Source organism: Ochlerotatus camptorhynchus, unplaced genomic scaffold (genome assembly GCF_037179485.1).
Source record: "Ochlerotatus camptorhynchus isolate MF236.1 unplaced genomic scaffold, CSIRO-AGI_Acam_v1.1 ptg000149l, whole genome shotgun sequence".
Classification (NCBI taxonomy): domain Eukaryota; kingdom Metazoa; phylum Arthropoda; class Insecta; order Diptera; family Culicidae; genus Ochlerotatus; species Ochlerotatus camptorhynchus.
Window position 1 is genome coordinate 1004176 of NW_027040639.1, and position 22571 is coordinate 1026746.

General features: G+C 39.3%; 1 protein-coding gene across 1 annotated transcript in view; it reads left to right on the forward strand.

Annotated features, from left to right (window-relative positions):
• Cad96Ca (tyrosine kinase receptor Cad96Ca) overlaps nt 1–22571 on the forward strand; it is a 61241-nt gene that overhangs the window by 32937 nt on the left and 5733 nt on the right. Inside the window, exon 2 of the mRNA XM_065221780.1 lies at nt 8881–9781. Within this exon, the coding sequence (XP_065077852.1) occupies nt 9682–9781 (100 nt within the window). The 5' untranslated portion in view covers nt 8881–9681. The remainder of the gene's footprint in view (nt 1–8880; nt 9782–22571) is intronic.

Genomic DNA, 22571 nt, shown 5'->3' on the forward strand with positions numbered 1-22571 from the left:
GTACTCGTATCGACCAGCATGTTCCACTCACCTTCTGGAGTGTGGCCTGCACATATGCATTTGGCCTTCTTAACAGCCCTTTCACTGAAGTTCTCAAGATTTTCCTGAAGTTCATGGAACTGCCCTTAAATTATCATCACTAATTCATAACTTTTCCAATTGTCTAGGCTTTCATGATAGTTTTAAAACTGTCCAAAATATATCTGAACATCCTTTAAGATATCCAGACTGTCCGGAATTTCTCAGTATTTTTATAAGTAGGGAAATGGTTTAATGTTGACCTATGGATCTAAGATTGGGCTCATCGCTAAAAATTTGCTATTTATTAATTTTATCTAAATGAACGCGTCATTGGGACGGTACTAGTGGATATTTTTGGTCACGATTGAAAATTTAGTCGATTGCTGAATTAATGTATGGACCCAAATTAGAGGCATTTAGGCCGACATTACATCCATTGCCCCTACCAGTGCTGAGATTTTTCATTGTCACTGACAGACTTTCGCGTGATATTGACTAAATTGTTCGTCACATAGTCACTGACAGAGTTGATCCTCAAAAAAACCTTCGTCAAAATCTCATTCATTTTTTCGTCAATGACAAAGATTCACCTGGTAACAAAAAGTGTAATTTAGTACATTCTGTGTCACATTATTGTTATCCAAGTAGCTCAGGACGTAGATACTTGTTCACTTAAATGGATCCATGTAATTGTTTTGCTCAAGTCATTTAATTTCGTTACAAATTTTGCTAATAAATAAATCTGCACATGTTCGTCACTGACAGCATTGTCATTGACAATTGACATGGTTTGCCTTGACTATGACTGTTAGCTCCAATGAGTGACCAAAGCAGAATTGTCAATATCACCGTGTACTGTCGAGATTTTGCAGCACTAGCCCCTACCAGCAATTTAACTGAAGTAAAGGGTGTCCCACATCAAATTGCATTACGGAAAAAAACGCTGTAGAAAACTACCTAGTTGACCGATCCCTTTCCAACTTTCAGACAATAAAATAAAACCCATTAGTAAGCTTTCGACATATTTATTTCATTCAACTTCAATACCATTACCGTACGCTCGCACTTTACGCTTAACTCCACTCATTAGGTTCTGTACAACATCTGGCTGCAGCCACCATCTACCATCACTACCATCTGATCATTATTACACTCCTCGTATTTCCTGACCGAAATCCGAGCTAAATTGAGTACTTTATCTAACTGCTCCTATACTATCACCTTAGTTTGGGTCTCATCTCATTGCTCAATTCCGGGTAATGAGAAAGCGGACTCGCTAGCTAAGGTGGGTGCTATGGAAGGCGATATTTTTGATCGACAAATCGCCTTTGCAGAATTTTACTCAATTACCCGTCAGCAAGTCCTCACCAACTGGCAACCAAAATTTAATGAGAGTGATCTGGGAAGATGGTTACATTCTATTCTCCCACAGGTATCGAACAAGCCGTGCTTCAAAGGATTGGACATGAGCCGTGACTTTATACGGGTCATATCAAGGCTCATGTCCAATCACTACTCGTTAGACTCGCATTTCTTCCGAATCGGGCTCGCAGGCAGCAATTTGTGCGCTTGTGGTAGTGGCTATCACGATATCGATCACGTGCTTTGGTCATGCACCCTCCATTGTGTTGCTAGATCCGCGTTATCCGCATCCCTCAGGGCCCGAGGCGAGCCGAGATCTCGAACATTGCAATTTAATTTATGTGTTTTTAAAACGGATAGATCTGAGAATTTAGTAGTTAGTGTCATCTTGTGTTCCCCCAAGTTGTTAAATGCCCATCGGTGTACCCCCATGTTTGTCTTTTTCATCAGTTGGTCGCTTAGTTCGAGATTAAGAGCACATTGCTCTCCAAACCTTGTGTTCTCAATCCCTACCCCGCCATCCATTTGTTACAATTTGTTACCCCTAACCTTGAGATAGCCGCGAGTAAAGTGAATAGTGGCACAAGGCTAGATCCGGCCAGAAGATCGTATGGCCCTTGTGTTGCTTCAACAGAGGAAGCGGACGCTGCTGTAGACACTCCTTGAGGTAGATTTCCCCGTTTACTGTCCCGGTAGTCACGAACGACACACTCCTTTTGCCACATGAGCAGATCGCTTGCCAAATCATGTATTTCTTGGCAAACTTTGAAAGTTTCTGCTTCCTTACTTCCTCCGAAACATCAAACTTGTGCTGGGCGGTGAAGAACAGTAGCCCCGGAAGTCCACCTTAACGTAAGTCTCATCATCCATGATGAGACAATGAGGCTTCGTCAGCATATAGGTGTACCGTTTCCGGGCCCGTGACTTTCCCACCGTATTTTGCCGTTCGTCACGATTTGGAGCCTTCTACACTTTGTATGTATGCAGTCCCTCCCGGTCCTTGGCTCTCTGAACGAAAGACTTGGACAGATTCAACTTTTTGGCCACATCCCTAACCGAAGCATTGGATTTCCGCTTAAACACTTTCACGACACGCTTGTGATCCGCATTTCTCCATCCGAGTAACGTAACGTTTAATCACACGACTCACCGTTGAATGCACGTTTCCTAGTGGTTTTCCGATGTCTCGATGAGAGAGTTGTGGATTTTCCAGGTGCTTGCGCAAAATCAATACACTCTGAACTACTTCTACCCAAATTTTCAAGAGAAAATACCCAATGGGTAATTTTCTACAGCTTTTTTTTCCGTGATGCAATTTGATGTTGAATTGCCTTTAATTTTGAAAAGTTTTCCTAAAGTTTTGTATGCTTCATAAACACTCAAGGAACTTTGCCTTGAATCACTGATTTTCCTTAAATTTCTTTGGACATGCCTCGTGTTTTCTATGCTTCTATGGTTCCCTAAATATTCATAATTCCCTGACGCTTGTGAAGATTTCGGATAGAATTCAAGGAATATCTCTGCAAATTTCCTTAATTTAATGGGATTGTTCTGAAGCGATCTGATCGTCCCCGATTTACTCGGGACTTCACTGAATACCATGAAACTGTCTAAAAACAGTTTCTCGATTTCTTTTAAGATCTCTGGAATGTTTTGAGGATATCTGTTTTTTTTTTTAATTGGTAGAACTGCCTTGTAGTTCTCTAATCAACTTAGTCAAATCTTCACCATTATTTTAAGTTCTAGCAATTCCCACGATAATCATTTAAAACTCTTAAAGGGGTGAACTAGCCTTCGGCTAAAAATCTCTATAATAAAGAATTAAACAAAAAAACTCTAAACATACTATCACTGTTTTCTGATGTTAATAAACCATTCCTTACGTTCTAAAAATCCTCCCGGCCCTTTGCTGAAGATTCTGGAATTTCCCTGAATTTTTCGAAGCTTCTGTAAGCTTTCTGTTCTGAAATAAATGGAACTCTCCTTAAACACTATTAAACTTCCCTGAAAATTCCCTGAAAACCTCTGTGCCGATCCCGAAATATTTCTGAAGTTTTCGTAATTTCTCTGAAATTTTCATAACTTCTCTAATGCTTTCTACACTGTTGACTTACGTTAAGTTTGCTATCTTCGACAAACATGTTTTGTATGGTATTCTCAATCAAAATCCGAGATTTGGTGAAATTTGAGCAATAAAGCGTGTCCGGAAAGTAAGCGGAATATTTTGTGCACTTCATTTTGTGTCAAATACTTCGGTTAGGTTTATCGTGTAACATTCCATTGAGAAGGTATTTGTTTGTAGTATTCAGAATAATTTATGTGTGTACAAACGTCAGTTTTCATAACAATGAGACGTAGTGAAAGGCGCGTGTGAAACGCATTGTCCAGTTTTTCAAAAATATTGCTCAAGGTTGCAAGACCACCACGTACCGTCACTTCAAAGCGGAAGGAGTTCCATCCAGCACTATCTACGATGTTCTAAAATGGTATTCCGAAACTGGTACAGCTGATTTCCTTAAAACTCGCAGGCCGTCAAGTGTCCGTATCAACGCCTACCCAAGTAACATTACAAGTTTTATAGAGGTTTTATAGCAATCTACAAGTGTGAATTGTGGTCTACAGAACCGTCCTAAAACCACAATTGTTACTTGGGTAGTGTCGTAAGTGCCGTAGAAAAAGCATTTAAGAAGCAACGCGATGTTTCGGTCCCCCAGCTAGCTTCGAAAATGCAAATTCCAAAGTCAACGCTCAGTAATATTAAAATACACAAATTGCACATCAAGGCGAGAGCAAAAAAGGTCGTTCCAAAGTATGTTAAGGACCAAGCTGCCCGTGCCAAATCAGGAGCTCAATTCGTTCTCGACAAATCAGGGTTGCTGATCTTCGCAACGAATCGTGTTTCGCCTTTTCTACATCTCACCAACGGTATTATTCTGCTGCAGTAAAAGCTTTTCTCTTCGTGCACTAATACTTGTGAGCAACGAATGGCCCGTGCCTTTTCTGTTTTCCGCTTCTCCTACTGTGATCTGTCATTCGCTGAGTTACCACCTTTCGCAATCTAGCAAGCGTCAAGGCCGGCGCACAATAGATACGTTTTCGGGTTTTTTGACAGATAATGCATGGGCTAACTGTCAAAAAACCCGAAAACGTACCTATTGTGCGCCGGCCTTCACTCACCAACTGTTCCTTACTGCACGAAAAATGATTCGGCGAATTTGACAGCAACTTGATTCGCAGCCGAATAATATCCGCGAATGCTTCTGAATGAAGCGTGATCATCTGGAACTGCACAAATAAAAAACAGCCAGTGGTCTGTGGCATCGTTTGAGAAGTCGGTGCTTTCTTTTCGGTTCCACTGGTTGAAGTTGAAAATTCTGTCGGTTGACTCGAAAAATTGGATGGCGATAAAAGGTCGTGCTGCGTAGCGGGTTCCTTACGCGGCTTCAAATGGACAAGACTTCTACGATACTCGGTTCCGTCCACGTCGATCAGAAACAGTTTCAGGAGTCCAAAGCTTCGAAGTCTCTGAATGGAGTTGAACGTAAAGCGGTGATCCAGTTTGTAGTACAGGTAACGATCTTGATTTATTGTCATAGTGATACTTGTTTCGCTAACGATTTTCTTCGATGGGACATTCGCAACTACCTTTGGTTGCAAGTTTGTTGCACTTGTCGGTACACCACATCGCGTTGAACGGGAAAACAAACGAGTTGCTGGACTGGATCCAATCTTGTTGGGAATATTGCGCCAATGCAATCCGCTTTCTTCAGCCCTCTTCATCAACCTCTTAGCTATCTTCACGGCAGCCTCCGACTTCCCATTGGCTTGTTGATGATGAAGTGCAGACGTGACGTGATCAAACTTCACAATCTTTTGATTCACGAAGTTTGTACCATTGTCCGTCACTACTAGTTGTGGAATACCGTGACGCGCGAAGTTTTTCTTACATGCAGCTACCACAGATGCTGGCGTCAGATCCTTTAACAAGTTGATCTCGTAAAAATCCGAGTAATGGTCCACTGTAACTAAAAATTTCCGTTTTAGACCATGGTAATCAGCAAAAATCACATCCATCGAAACCATCTGGAAAGGGTACACTGGAATCTTATGGCTTTGCATTGGTGGATTCGGGTGAGATGCAGCAAATTTAGCACAAATTGCACATTCCTTGACGACATCCTTGATCTGCGAACTCATTCCTGGCCAGAACAAATTCGCTCTTGCTAACTTCAGTGTAGCCTCCACACCATTGTGACTGATATGACAGCAATCCACAAGCTTTCTCAGGAGAACATACGGTTCGTTCCTAAATATCAAACCGTCCTGGGTAGACACTTCGTTGCGGCAATTGTAGTAAATTTTGACGTTATCTGGCACACGATCAACCGAACTAAGCCAACCCTGGTGAATGTACCTGATGATGATCTGCATTGAATGATCCTTTCCAGTTTCTTCCATTATCTCAGTGAGCCTTGTGTCCGAAATGCTGAGAAAGTTACTAAGTTTCACCTCTGATATTTCATCAAACACGCTGAATATATTAAGTTTTTTTTTTAATTTTTCCACAGCATTTTCGTTCACGAATAGAGATCGAGACAAAGCATCTGCCACAACGTTTTCCTTACCCGTAACAAACTCGATGGTCAAGTTGTAACGTTGAAGATTCAGCAACATATGTTGAAGACGTCGTGGCGCTGATAAGAGTGATTTATTGAATATAGTGATTAACGGGTTGTGGTCCGTTTTCACTGTAACCTTCGGATTACCAACAACCAACTGATCGAAGCGAACATAATAGCGAGTAGCTCCTTCTCAATTTGAGCGTAGTTCTTCTCAGTGCTCGTCAACGTTCGTGTCTCAGTCTTATTAAAAGGCATGCATTAGGTAGGTTTGTTTATTTAAAATAGACTTACCAAGGTGGATTATGTGTACAACGCCGTTGTTGTCCACAAATGACGCGTTTATATCGAAAACCGACCGTCCGTGTCGGGTGGCCGAGTCCACTTTCAGGCATACAAGACTTTGCCAGAATTTATTGCTTATGCTTTGTCGCATAATGTCTGCAGCACGGCGGATGAGTGTTGGAATCGTGTTCGGGATATTGTAAGCCCGCAAGCTTTTCACAAAGGGCCAAGAAGTAGTTTTGTACCCTGCCATTCCGGAAACCTTAGCGGCAGGTTATGTTCCGTCACCATTTTTAATGTTCCAAGGAGCACATTTTGTGTGGTCGTTTCCACAAGAACTTTTGACCCAGATCTTGGGCGCCTTGCGGTGGTTTCTTCCCGGCTACTGCTCTCATTTACAAGCTCCATCCGGTGGGCCACATCCGGGTGGCAGCCGATGAAATGCCGCTTAAAGTTAGCGCCATTGAACTTTGTTTGCTCGTAGCAACCTTCGTTCCGCATCTATGTTCGCCAAGCACCGATATTTTGTGCTAGACGAACCACGGATCACTTCCACTGCGTCAGAAATCTTTCTTTTTAAAGCTCCAGATCGACGCTTCACACTTTCACTCATCGTTAACACTACGTAATAATATTCACGGCGAATATTAAAACTATTCGCAGTGAAGAATCTTCACTGTCGTTACTTATCGCGTCCGAATACAACGGATTGAAGAAAGACAAAAATAAAACAAGACGGAATGAAAGACAGCACGAACAGCACGAAAAGTCATCACCCACCGGTCACTCACAGAGGCTCTCGGCTCTCATCAATGACAGTATTCGGTTCGTTCGTGAACGCAAGCGTTAAGCCCGTTATGTTGAAAGCGTTCGGAGATGACAAACGCTTTCGAATAGTACGAGGCGAATATCAGTAACCCTGCGACAAATCATGCCAAAAATTCTAATAATTGACGATGAGACGTATGAAGTGTAAATTTTATCACAGTTCTAATCCCAAAGATGTTTCTTACGATGAAAAAACCAAGATAAAAAACAATTTTTTTTTTTCAAGAAATACCTTGTATGGCAGGCCATAGATCGATTTGAGAATATTTCAGAGCCATATATTACAACCGTTACTATAAATGCAGATATTTATCTTATCAAATGTCTGAAGAAGAGGTTGATTCCTTTCGTTCGTAAGCATCATTCCACCAACAATGTTTTATTTTGGCCAGACCTGGCATCGGCACACCTGGCATCAGCACACTACGGACCTCGCATCGGCACACTACGGAGTTCCTTGAACAAGAAAATATTGAATTTATCCCAAAATCCAAAAATCCGCCAAACTTGCCACAGGCAAGACCTATCGAACAATTTTGGTCGATTTGCATGCAGGAGTACTCTAAAAGGCGTATGCCAGCCAAAAATCTGTCTATATTTAAACGGATCTGGAAGAAAATTGCAGCTGATGTAGCTGTCTCATGGACAGCACCTCATGGACCACGCATACTCTATTCTCACCAAAATATCTAAAACGGGAGTTAAGTGCTAAAGTTGATATATTTACATGTATGTATATTTATACATCTTGAATCTGAATAGTAAATAAAAACGCTTAATGTTATTTTAATTTAAAATCCAAAATCAGTTTTTATATTTTTCCGATTACTTCTCGGACATCCATTATTTGAATTTTTGGTAAACAAATCAATAGGATCGTTCCGTTTCACATACATTTTTGATATGTAATTTAATAGTAATAGTTGAAAAAAAGGTAATTTTCAGTAGTCTACAAAGGCTTGAGCCTAGCGCGGGTATTACGGATATAGAGAACAGAATTTAACAGTTAATTTAAAAAAAAAGAACTTAGAGCTTATTTGGGAGATACCTAAAGTTAGTAGTAAGCTATTTGGCTGAATGTCGGGGGTTCTTGAGCATTCCTGACGTTGCTGAAAATTACGATAGCATTGCTGCGGGGTTGTTAGTGTAATAGGATGCTTTGTTGATTATTCTTGAACCCTTGATCGCTTGGAATGCTTGTGAATATTTGAGGCGGACAAAAGGGTGAACAAGGAAGTGAACGCCTAAGCCTTTTCATATTTATATCGCTGTGAAGCAACGGATAACTCTAGAGGAAATTTATATCTATAACTGTAACCAGTTCGTTTCTGTTTGCTAATCAGGTTAAGATGTTATTCTTAATTACCTTAAAGGTAAATGTGTGTTTTTAAAATTATTATTATTTTTTAAAACCTTATGCAAAACAAACCCGTAAAGCGGATGTTGTATAATCTCGTGGTCAACTCGTACCCAAAGACATAACCGAAACCATAGTTACTCAATATCCACAAATGGAAATTATTCTACTCACGTACGGTGCCACTAGTTGCTCGCTTCCCGAGGCTCGAAAAGCTGGTTTTATACGGACATAGGCACTCTGATGGAGTTGTATGTATAGTAATATAATCCATCCAATCCGACTCGCAGCCAAAAATACTAATGAACAACATCATCCAAACTTCTTAAAAAAAAAGCAAGCACCCGCAATCATCCGAACGAAGGAAGCAATGAATTCACACAAAAAAAACCATTATTTCATCCACAGATTCCGGTCAACGAGGATGTAGAGACTATTCAACCCGAACCGAACAGAAAGGCATGCGGACCAGGTTATAAGAAGAATTCTGAATTTACATCTGGAAGATTCGACAAGCCGAACTAAGTGGAATTGAACGAAAAAAATGTCGCAGCCTTACATCACCGGTCGCAATCGAAAGAGAAGAAATTGTCATTCGACGGTTGCCAAATTCAATTTCTACGTCATTACATAAGCGCCGAGTCGTGTCCGTTGAAGTGGGCTGCGGCCAAGTTTTGGCCGAAAAAAATAAATACACAAAACCGAATGAACGTGTGGTGTAACGCTAGGGGAAATACATAAAATAAAACGAAGAATATCTGAGATCTGCAGGCGAAGGTGGAGTGAACCGAGTTGCCGCCAGTGTGAAGAAACGAAGTCTCATTTTTGCATTAATATTGAGTCAACCAAGGTGCGGTTTTCTTCGGTGGAACGTAGGAAGAAGAAAACAAGATTTCATAACTTACGAATCATCTCGGACCGCGAAGTCGCAAAGGAAGACGGAAAGAAAGAAGAAAAGTTTAATTGTGTAAGGGTCCAACCGAAGTGGACAACGTGCGTAGTGCATTAAAATTCATAACTTCCGAAAAAAGAAGAGTTGTGAATGTGAAAAGTGAATTTGACGCGAACGCAAGAAAGACCACCGCTTGACCATATGATCTCAGCGAGCTTGTGGATGTATGCGTGTTGCAGAAATAACCAACGTGTCGAAAATTCACCACGGGTCGTTTGTGGTGAATAAATCACGGAGCTGTAAAGCAGCGTGAAAAAATGACGTCATCGGTGGGCAGCCGTGCTATAGCAGTACCATGCAAACACCAATGGCTCCCATGGATGCTGTGGATCGGGATCGTCTTATCACCAATAGCAGGTAAGGTCGGAATTATGGATAACTACCCCCTTTACATATCAGCGCGGTTGACTCCCGGGGACGACCTTCACATTTTCAATCTGCTCCTCCTTCATTCCGACAAGACCGGTTCCGGACGGACTCGATCATATCGATTGATTCGCACCGACACGGTTCAAGTGCGTTCAGATTCAAACCAGGCTGTATCTTCAAGAGCCACTGGACAACAGGTCATTCCCCGCAATTGATTGGTGCAATTAATTGTCAACTTTAGTACTAAACTTGGAAAATAAATACCCATTCCTTATCATCGACAGTCGACCAATTTGAATATTCATCAACCCAGCAAGTACCTACGCAGTGCTGACAAATTTGTCCCATCGTTGGACTCCATCTAAATGCCAACCACAAGGGGCGACGTTTATGAAACTCTGTAGCTCAAAGTGTATGGGTGTGTTGCTAAAAACTGGTCAAACTACTTCACCCTTCCGCTGCTGATCGCAACGCCGTTGAGCTGTGTATCACGCGCACTGAATATCCACGACTCTTCATCGATGGCAGTGGATTGGATCTCCCTCAGTGAGAGTGAATTGTGGAGGGAGGAAGTGCGACGACCACTTTCATTTTTCTCTTTTTTTTCACAACGTCACCTCTCACCAAATGCAGTCACATGTCTACCTACCTACTTGCATTACAGGTGGAAGTGGAAATGCATTAGCCAGTATTGTGAGCGACGATACCAACTGGGTCCTCTCGGTTTGGGACTTTGTTTACTATGGCGACGGGATGCTTATTTAGGGGGTGAAATGCTGCTAAACGTCCCTTGAATTAAAATATGCATTCTTGATATCTTGGAATTCACAAATTTGCTATTATTCTCGTGACTGTGTCAACGGTACACCATTTCAATTAACGCCTCTTGGATGTTCTCTCGTGATTCCCGGTGGCTCAGAAAATATTATGAATATTCTGCCTGTTTCTGAAGATCTCTAATTGTTTAATCAAACAAACCATGTCTATAAGATGTTATCGGAAGAAATTAAGTTGTTCTAAAATTATTCCAAAAACCTTGAGAGGTTCAAGAACCTGCATAATGTTCTCTGGATAATTTGGCGATTCATATGGTTAATGAGATATTTTTCTGAAGATCTTTAACGGTTCAATAAATCATGTATTTTAGATATTCTTCTCGCAGGGTGATCAGGCATTTTTTCCAGAGACCATCAGATGATCAACTGCTGCTCATGGCAAGTCCGTTCCATAGCACAAACAAGCCGAGAAAAACGCGTTTTAAGTATGCAAAGGGACAACCCATTCTGCTGTTCGTGCAAACTTTTCCAGAACAAAATTGTTGAGTTCATCCAGTATTATGAAAATATGTGTGATTAGCTACCATTTATATTGAAAAAAAAAACAGTTTTGACAAAAACGCTAATGGGACCGACTTGCGATGAGCGGCAGTCAAACACCTGCATTATGTTCTCTGTATTTTTGTTAAACGATCAGGTTTTAATCTGGAGGTATCCAACAATCAAATAATCTCATATGTTTTTCAGAAAGCAGGATGAACAGGAATTATTGTAATGACCTTCAGTTGGTCAAATACTTGCACAATGTTCTCTGGATATTTTAGCAATTCTTAGCATGTCTCGTAGATATCATATAGTTCTCTGGATTATTATTCCAGACTACTAGTTTATCAGGTATTATTTTGTAGATCTTCATCCATTCTGTATTTCAAATCATGTTTCTAAGATATTTCTATCATAAAACAGGTTGATTCATAATTATTCCTTAAAGCTTCAATTGATCAAAGAACTGCATTATGTGATACAGGAGGAGAACTAGCTCTAGGCTGAAAACCTCCCTAATAAAGAAAACTTAACTTAACTGCATAATGCGTTCTGGATATTTTGTCAAGACATCAGGTTCATCAAGAATTATTTCAAAGAACTTCAGTTAATTGCTCTCCAAAAACTACAAACGGACAGCCCTATTGGGTTGTACGCAAAGGTAACGTAGGACTACATGATCTTATATAATTAATAAATGTTCAATCCTTTAAATTTGTCGAACCTCTTAACGGAATCCCTTTATGAAGAGCTTTGAGTGGGTTGGTTTATTTCCTTTAAATTCCGTTATAATTGCTTATCTTTTGACAGATATGCGTATTTCGTCTACTACTTGCAGACTTCATCAATGCCAAGTACTCAACACCACCATGTTATTTGTTAACTGCAGCAAGAGCTTGTGTTTTGTGTAGGAATAGTAATTTGAGCGGGGTTCTCTCTGTTTATACTCCATGAAATGACTATGATTTCCCGGAAAAGAACCTTTTGATATAAATTTTGGTTGGGGCATGTTCAGAAATTTAACAATTTTTTGAAAATATTGGTGGCCCTGAAAAGGGCCGATAGTAGTACAGGTTTAAAGTCTTTGTATGATGATGATGACGTGTAGGCAGCTGGATCAGTAAATCGGACGGGACAACCCCATATTCTTCGATTTAATGATTGGCAACTCGCAAAAGTCTCGGCCCGTCTGCTGTTGGACAGGGGTTGAACTGGTATCTGTTCTGTATAGGTTGGAAGGCCGCAGAATATCAGGATCCACCCAGCTAAAGCTCCTCCTCTTTTAAGTTTTTCTCGTTAAACTCCTTCTCTCAACAAATTGGTAAATTCACATTTTTATGATTCCCTTCGGGCTCGAGGTAGACAACCTAAAGTTCCAGTTCGGGATATTTTGGCTAGCCGCGATCTGGAATTTATGAAACTCATATATGTTTACTTTAAGAATATTAACCTTAGATTGTAAATTTGATAAAGAATTGCTCTGAAGATCTCCAATTGTTCAATAGAGGATAGTCAGAAATTATTTCAAAAACCTTAGAGTACTTTGGATATTTTATCAAGACAATGGCCAAGTATTATTTTGACTGGTAACTGAGCATGAACATTAGAGTGATGCAAAATTTGAAATTTTCGCTCCACAATACTTTAACGATTCCAAATCAGATCCTTACTAACCCCTGAAAATTTGAACCCATTTGATGAGAAACTGAGATAGCACAAACCATTTGAAATTTGTATGGGAATTACTATGGTAAAATCAAGATTTTTGTTCATGTCTACCTAATAATTCACCATATAAGTCTGCTTCAAAAAATTTTAACTGTGCTTGTAGGAAATTTTCCCAGCTACAACTTTGCTCAAGACCACTTTTTGATTAAATGCAAGGATCGAAAGTTATCAATGGTTCAATGCGCTGATGTCTTATGATCATGCTCAATCAACTGCTCAGCAGGCAACATTGGTGTTTGTGGGGCATTGAATAGGACACAAAAATCATGGCTACTATGTCACACTGCAAAATACAGTGTTGCCTACAGAGCAGCTGCTTGATCATGTCATAAGTTTACCAATCTCTTAAATAATTAATAACTTTTCCCTGTCTCGTTTTACATAGAAACTATTTTCAGCAAAGTTGTAGCTGAGAAAATTTTCGATAAGAATGGCTATCGAACTGTTTCGCAGCTCAATATGGAAAAAGACAAGAAGGCAATGAACAAAAAGTTGAGATTTCCCATAGTAATTTACATGTAAACTTCAAATGGCTTGTGTGAAGTCTGTTTCTAACCAAATGAGTTGTAACTTTGGGAGGCTAATGAGGACCCGATTTGAAACCATTTAAGCACTGTGGAGCGAAAAAGTCAAATTTTGCATCAGTCTAATGAACATGAGCATGATTGACCGCCCACGGTTGCTATGCTGTTATTGCTAGACCAGCTGTAATTACACAGAGAACCAATAGACGATGCTTGGGACTAGCAATCATCCTCAATGTGTAAAAACTGGAGATCTCAAACTAGGTAATACCAGCGCCGGCCGCGCCCAAAAACAGGTCATGAAAGGAATGTGTTGGCCTGACACTCGCTTTGATTGAAGTCGAGAACACCTCTGCACTTCCACGAGGAATCACTGGGATATTGGGTAATAGGGTTGGGTTTGCAGCAAGGTTAGTTTTGGTAAACGATAAGCTGAATCATATGACGTGAAGGAACTTGGGATTGAACCCACGGTCAAAAACGTTTGCCACTAGGCAGACGAGCTCCTTTTTAATCATCGAGTTGCTGTAGTTATGTTAACAAATAAAACGATTGAAGAATCTTGAATGTGGATGGGCTTGAGATTAGACTCATGATGTTCTGCCCAGTAAGCAAAACTGGTTGCTCTAAGGCCACCGAGCCCCTCATATCACATTATAGCGTTACTCAAGTTTTTTAACTATTCAAACCCGGCACCGACGACAACGAAAATTTTTACAAAATACACGATAAATAAGCGATCTTACCCTACATTTTTAATATGAAAGGACCTGGGACCGCGTTTTTCTGCTCAGTATGACGATTGTTTAAAACCTGGTTAAGCAAGCTATTCAAATAAAATTACGTTCTCGAATTTCACTTGGCGTGTAATGAACGACAGAAATACGCAATAATTCATATTTTCAGCGGTTGATGGTTAATTTTAAATATACCAACGGTACTGCCTACGGCGACCACGACGGCGATTACGACAGTGACAACAGCGAATTTGTAACTTATCATTTGTCTAGGATATAACACCTTTGCCTGGCACCTCCACCGGTTCTTCATGTCCGCTATCTATCACTGTTTGCAAAAATATCTAATAGCAATTACCTTTGTTGTAAAACTTCCTGTATTTCCATGGTCATCTGAGAGGAGGGTCGCATCTTGTGCTTCCCCCAGGAACTGTTCACGCCACCAGTCACCACCCGTTCAGTCCTGGCCGCATCCAGCAAGGCATCCTTCAGCTTACTCACAATCTTCGACACTCAATTCAAATCGCAGGCACACTTACGCTAGTTAAAAAAAAAAACCGTGCAAAGAAACGGATCCAATAAACGTCACTCTCGCGAAAGCACACCCGTCGTCGTCGAACGGAAAAAAAGGAATCGATGGGCAATTTTGTGATATGGATTTGCACAATCAACCGGGAATGGACGAGTTTCACCACACTCAACTGCGAAACACGTTCCGAAGCACTTTTGGTAAACTTTCGTTTGAAAACACGAGTCGTCACCGCGTAAATAAACTAAAATTAAAATTATCACTCGCGATGCCACAAATTTCTGGTCCGGGAGAAAAAAAATCAAACAACGCAGATAGCGTCAAATCTTCTGTTGCTTGCAAACATGATGAAACATGTTTTTCCCAAGTATTATTGTGACTGGTAACTGGTCAATCATTCAAACCATGTTTATCAGACAATTTCTCAGGATTGTTGGATCATCAGCAATCTATTCACAGACTTTTAGTTGATCAAAGGCCTGCTTACAGTTCTATGGATATTTTGTGAAGACTTTTGGTTGAGCATATTTTATTATGAAGATCTTGAATTAATCGTGTCTCCAAGATAGTATATCGAGCTGTTAATCAGGAATTATTTCTAAAGTCTTCAATTGATCAAAAACCTACACGAAATTATTGGAATTATTCCGAAGATATCCAACTGTCCAGTTTTTCAAATCATATTCCTAAGATACCCAAGTAACCAAAAGTTCCGCATTCAACGATAAAATTCACTTCCAAGTTCCATAAAGTTCACATAAAGTTCCGGCAGAACCTTCAAGTTCCATAAAGTTCAAATAAAGTTCTGACAGAACTTTCAAGTTCCATAAAGTTCAAATAAAGTTCTGACAGAACTTTCAAGTTCAATAAAATTCAAATTAAGTTCCGACAACTTTCTTCCCAAGCAACCAAAAGTCCCGCATTTGACGATAAAGCTAACTTTCAAGTTTCATAAAGTGCATATAAAGTTCTAACGCAACATTTTGGCTATTTTAGAAGCTATAGAAAGCGCACGAGGAACTTCAGGCTCCAAAAAGTTCCGATGCGTACTCCTAGCAACTTGAAGTTCAAAAAAAATCTAAAAAGCATTCCTAAGCATTTCTTAGGAACTTCAGGCAAGGCTGAAAAGATGACCACAACAAAGTTCCGAACAAGTTTCCAGCGGAACTTCTTAGCAACTTTAAAGTATCTCCAAAGTTCACTGCGAAACTTCGAAAGGTTCGTCATAGCCCGCATGAAGCAATCCGCACAAGTTTTTATTAGCAACAAAATTTAATGTACGTACCTAAATATGAAATGATCAGTGGCTCAAATAAATCATAATTCTTATATTTATGCAGTGCATCAATATTATATCCCAAAAAAAGTAAAGGGCAATTTGTTGGATTCAAACTCGTGTATTCGGCATGCGAACTACGAACGCTAACCACTGTTTGTTGGAATACCATGCGGACAAACAGCAATTTAAATTTCATCAAGGTTTTGTGTTTCGTATTCAAGTCAGTCAGCTGGCTCTAAAAACTCTAAAAACTACAACAGCTCATTTTAATATATTTCAATTCATGCTGAAGCTCTCACGCAGAAAGATTGGGTTTAATTCTTCAAACAGCTCTCCAATACTACTAGCAATACTGATAAATCAATACACGTTCATACTTGCCTTTAGAAATAACTTTCATAAAGACCTGACTTTAGAAATTAACTTTCATAAAAGTGCGAATTAAATATAGAATTGGTGTAGAGGACAAAAACCTTTTTTTAACTTTTTTTTCTAATAGTTCCGTTCATGTTCCGCCAGAAGCTGCTTAGAATGCTCTTCAATTTTGGTACCGGAAAAAGTTCTTATAACGAGTTAAAAATGAGGCTGCTTAGAATTCTATAAACACCTTCAACTAAGCTGCTTAAGCCACAAATAGCCTTTTATCAGAACTTTTTGTTACTTGGGTATTCCTTTCAAAAATCAGGGTGACCAGGATTTTATTTTTTTGTACAGGTCTTCGTTTGATCAAAAAGCTGTATAAAGTCACCTAGATATTAAGCCAGGCAAGACTTCATGTTGATCAGATAATATCTTGAAGATCTCTATTATTCAATAACTTCAATCATGACTCAAAATATTATCTAAAGGTCGCAGATTGTCGCAGACTGATCTAGAATTAATTCAGCGACCTTTAATTTATCAAACATTTCCACAAAGCCTTTTTGGGTAATTACAGAATTCAGATTGATAATATATTATTCTGAAGATCTACATCTATCCAGTTATTCAAATAATGTACCTCAGATATTATTTCAAGATAGCGGAATGATCAGAAGTTATTCCAGTTGATCAAAGACCTCTATAATATAGCAAGGTCTAGAAAGATCACGTTTCATTTTGCTGATCTCCAAGTATTCAAAATTTCAAATGTCGTCTTTTAGATATTCTTCCAATATGACAGGCTGATTAGGAGGCAATGAAAAACAAAAATTACCTCGACAAAGATTAAAGTAATGTCCATAGGGAAATCTTTTAAACCTTCACTCTAGTACTCTGAAGTACGGAGAATTAGAAGGAAAGATATGGAACTTTTCTGAAGTTAATAAAACTTTTCAGAAGGGCGTTGAACTGCCCCGAAGTATGCAGAAGTTCTATTTTTCGATTCATAATTTTTGACATAAAAATCACTGATCGGCAAAGCAAAGCACCCAGAGAACATCTGTATCTACCACGATTTTTCGGCAATGCAACGCGGCGAAACAATTGGATCTGAATATGTTCACCATTCCACCATCTTATAGTAAAATTCTAATGTGATTTGAGGTCGTCGCATGATGAGTTTTTAATACATCAATCTTTTGCGAATTCCCCAGTGGAATCTGGAATTCACATTTTTGTTCATATCTTCGGAACCATAATTCCGATCGGGAAAATAAATCAATAGCGATCTATGGAGATCTAAAACACATCTTCTGGATTTTGTTCCACTCCAATTGGTTCAGCCATCTCTACGAAAATTGAATGAGTTACACTCTTACAAACTTACATACATACATATATACAAACATATACACTAGAGTGATGCAAAATTTGAAATTTTCGCTCCACAATACTTAAACGATTCCAAATCGGATCCTGACTAACCTCTCAAAATTTGAACCCATTTGGTGAGAAACTGAGATCGCACAAACCATTTGAAGTTTGTATGGGAATTACTATGGTTAAACCAAGATTTTTGTTCATGTCTATCTAATAATTCACCATATCGGTCTGCTTCAAAAGCTTTCAACTGTACTTGTAGGAAATTTTCCCAGCTACAACTTTGCTCAATATCACTTTTTGATTAAATGCAAGGATCGAAAGTTATCAATGGTTCAATGCGCTGATGTCTTATGATCATGCTCAACCAACTGCTCAGCAGGCAACATTGGTGTTTCTGGGGCGTTGAATAGGACACAAAAATCATGGCTACTATGTCACACTGCAAAATACAGTGTTGCCTACAGAGCAGCAGCTTGATCATATCATAAGTTTACAAATCTCTTAAATAATTAATAACTTTTTCCTGTCTCGTTTTACGTAGAAACGATCTTTAGCAATGTTGTAGCTGAGAAAATTTTCTATAAGAATGATTAGCGAACTGTTTCGCAGCTCAATATGGAAAAAGACTAGAAGGCAATGAACAAAAAGTTGAGATTTCCCATAGTAATTTACATGCAAACTTCAAATGACTTGTGCGAAGTCTGTTTCGAACCAAATGAGTTGTAACTTTGGGAGGCTAATCAGGACCCAATTTGAAACCATTTAAGCACTGTGGAGCGAAAAAGTCAAATTTTGCATCAGTCTAATATACACCCATACAGATTAGTGAAAAATTCAAAAACTTGTAAATTTATGCTATACTTGTACAGACTTACGTTCATTACCACATTTAAAGACAAAAAAAGTTTGTTAATTTTATTGATTTCCTACATGTAAGCATGATTTGATAATTTTACCGACATGTTCAGCTAATCAAAAACTCATTTACCGAAGTTGGTAGAATCTTCGGTGATCTCAAATCTATGATAGTCAAAATGTATGCAAACTGGAAAAAGGTAACTTTCTAGAATTCTGTTACGAATCAATTACTTATCGGCAACGTAAAGCTAACGCGATTGAGCCTTTCAAATAAGCCAACTAGATAAAAAAAAAAAAAAAAAAAAAAAAAAAAAAAAAAAAAAACTTTCCAACCAATCAATTCAAATAAGTGGGGTGTAAGATGTAAGAAACAAGTTTAAGAGTATTGCTGTTGTTACGTACTTGTACTTTTTTTTTTTTTTTTTTTTTTTTTTTTTTTTTTTTTTTTTTTTTTTGAATAATGTCAAAATCAATCACAAGCAACATCTCAAACTCATAATGAATTTCAGTGGAGAAAAATTGCTAAATCTAATGTTATCTATAAATTGAGTAAATATTAAAAAATACCCGGGAAAGTCGGGAATCCCGGGAAACAAAAATTATGTTCCTGGAATCGGAATTCCAGCGAAATCTCATTTCCCGAGAAATCCATGTTTGCCGTTTCTTCGATTATTGATTGATTTATTAAAATTAGGTGTCGCACTTAGTGATCCATAACACAAGAACAACATGTGAAAAGGGCATACAAGCTTTTTGTAAACAAACATTCTTATGCCCTTTTCTCGCCACCCATATGACACCAACACAAAAAATCAACATCGCCGGATAGGGGAAAGTTTCCCCTTCCCGATGATGTTGTTAGTTTGCGTGGGCGACCCTTGGTTGGCGAGAAGAGGGCCTACACAGGCTTGTTTACAAAAAGCTTGTATGCCCTTTTCACATGTGGCTCTTGAACTATGGGCGAGAAAATAAAATTAATTTCAATAGGTGTGCCATGCATTCTTATTACTAAATAATAGTACAGGGTGCGTGACGAATATTTTGCAGTAAATGACATATTTGAGAAAAATTACACCAGTTAGCTATTCTAGCAATGAATGTAATGTGATGTATTTTCTTTCGCAACATATGGAAGTTGTAACTAATTTTATTTAAAAAAAAATCGCCTACCCTTTCGACGACTGTAGTTGGACGCTTCCGGAAACTGCCGCATGCACGTTTTACCACAAACGAAGTGACAGATGGAGCGGCTCAAAATTTGATTTGACGCACTTACGTTTGAAATTTTCTAGTGTACCTCACGGCAACACTATCTACTCATATGTACTAGCTTAAAGTATATAGTTGATGCTATTTACTGGGCTTGACGGCGAATCTATAGCTCTTTACTCCTATGGTAAAATCCATAAGCAAACGTCAGACTGTGCGTGAAATTTACTTCCAAAAACGAAGAGATTCGCAAGTGGTGCTACAATTTATGTTTCCCAACAGCGAACTTCCTGTTTTGTCGGCTTTTCCTCGAGTAAATAGTTCTTGACGCAGGATCAAAATTTCTATCCCATTATTTGCGGTTTTCGTCCTTTTATCCCCGAAGGAGTTCCTGCAGAGCGGTTGATGATAATAATTATTAATTATTAATTGTGAAAGCGAGCTTCCTCCGTTTTATTGTTTTTATGCTGCAGTTGAAAGTTAGCGGTGTATTTATTTTGGCTTGATGACCATCAACGTATCGGAGTGTCGTAATCTACGAACACCTCCCGATCCATGTCGATGAGTCAATGCTAATGTTCCACCCAAGCCACATACGCACCCAAGCCGAGCATCGTCATCGATAGGGCCAAAGGACCACTCCTACAAATAAGGTTAATGTTCCGTTCCACCTACACTGCGGCAACCGCAACCGACATGGCAAGACGTGCCCCTATAATGACCTGTGTTGCCGAAGTAATTGATACCAAAAATTGTTATCGAAGATGAAGGAAAGAACCGACCTTGTCCTCCTCTACATATATGTTCTATAGTTGTTTGTTAGACGACTAAAATTAACTTAACCCGTCTGCTTTTGAACTATCGAACTCAAGGATCGATCCGGAAGCCAGGAATGAACCGCAAACATTCCAAACGAGCGATACATCGAAACAGGAAGATGTTGCTGCAGCTGCTGATGATGATGGTGATGATGATGGTGATGATGAAGACGACGACGATGTTCTAATTAACAGTCAATAAAATTAAAGTGCCAGTCGGAAGCAGCACGTTCCTAAAATGTCTCGTCGAAGTTGTGTATCGCTCGAACAATAACTCCGCAGGTGAAAGCTAAAGCTAGCTTATTAGTTTTTATCTCACAGCTCGTTCTCTACCAGGAGAGTGGGAAGGACCACGACGACGGGGAGAAACCACATTCGGACCGACCACTGATACCCATGTTCGCCATTGCCACTCTTATGTTGCTGCTGCCGGTTATTTTTGCTAATAAATCAAGCTGAACATTGCATTAGGTCCTAAGTAACATTGATCGATTCTATTCGTCGACTTTCTTTTTCGTAAATAACTTTATCACATAACCGTTTATTGATGTGTTTGTCGTATTAGATGCTAGACAAAAGCTTCTTTTATCGATCTGTGTGCTGAAAATACCGGGGAATGTCTTTACATGGCCATGGTGATGCAAAGAAAAATTCAACGAAGAGAATCTGTCAATGTTACTTAGGACATAATACAATGTGCAGTTTGAAATCACTAATTCAATTACACAAACCCACTTCATCTGGCCCGTTTCAATCGGATGGTGGGGGAATGGGAGTTGAATGCGAGAGGCTCCCAAACATACAAACTTTGCTCTTTCATTATCACGACGTTCTTATGCATAATCTAGTGTGACGTAACGTTGGATCATGCGTAAGAACACCGTGAGAACGAAGGAGTTGACTACTATAGTACCGCACACGGTTCCCGCGCTGACTGTTCCTTACTTTCTCACTCTAATCAAAATTTCCTTCGATGAGTGAGAAAACAGCACCCCGTCAACGCGAGTGAGAACGCGAGTTGCCAGATCATTGCACACAAAACCAACTTCAATTAATTCAAATCAAAAATACTAGCGCACCTGTCGGTGAGCGGCGGAAAGTGGTCTAAAATTCTATTACAGAGCACCACATTATATTAATTAATTTCTTCGGAGAAAGTCGTCTGTAACTTCGTTTGTGGTTTTACAATGTTTCGACCCATAGATGTCATCGCTGCCTTGATTTTAGCTTTTAGCGACTTAAGTGTGGTGTGAGGGGTTCTATTGGTATCCCGTTCGACGAAGCCCCATACAAAATAGTCAAACGGATTGATATCGGGACTGCTTGGGGGCCAAATTTCTTTCTCCCAATATTCCTTAATATTTTCCGCAAACCATTTCTGTGTTTTATTAGCAGTATGAGCAGGTGCTCGGTCTTATCACTTTCTCAAGCCTTTTTGATATCTTACACTGTTCTTTCAGACACATTTACCGACCGAATTATTTATTTTACTCCTACTCCGGCGCGCAACTAAGCGACAACGGATGACCGATTGCTCTCTTGTTTCGACATTTTTACGTTTACTCAACTCTGTTTGATTACATCTTGCACCTAACCGTAAAATCTATCCAGTGCTGCCAAATATATCTAAATCATGATCCACTAGCATGAGAAATTACTATTTGAAATTTACTGCAAAAAATCGTCACGCACCCTGTATTTATTTTGAGCTAAATTATCGGAGAAAACGTATAATTCACATTTTTCTTACAACTAGGACAAAAATAGATGCTTACGTCGAAGTAGGGCTCTATCCTTATTTCATTAGAATTTGTTTAATTGTAAACTATTTAAATAATACCAAGTTTCTCTGTTTCCAACAACAGCATTCCCCCGCAGAGTATGGTTAAACTATTATTCGGATGTTTCATAACCAACCGAACTACCCAAGTAACAATTTTGGTTTTAAAAGGGATCTTAAGATCGTGATTAAGAATTATAGAATGTTTCGAAACTTCTATAAACTAGCAATGTTAGTTGGGTGGAGTCACATTA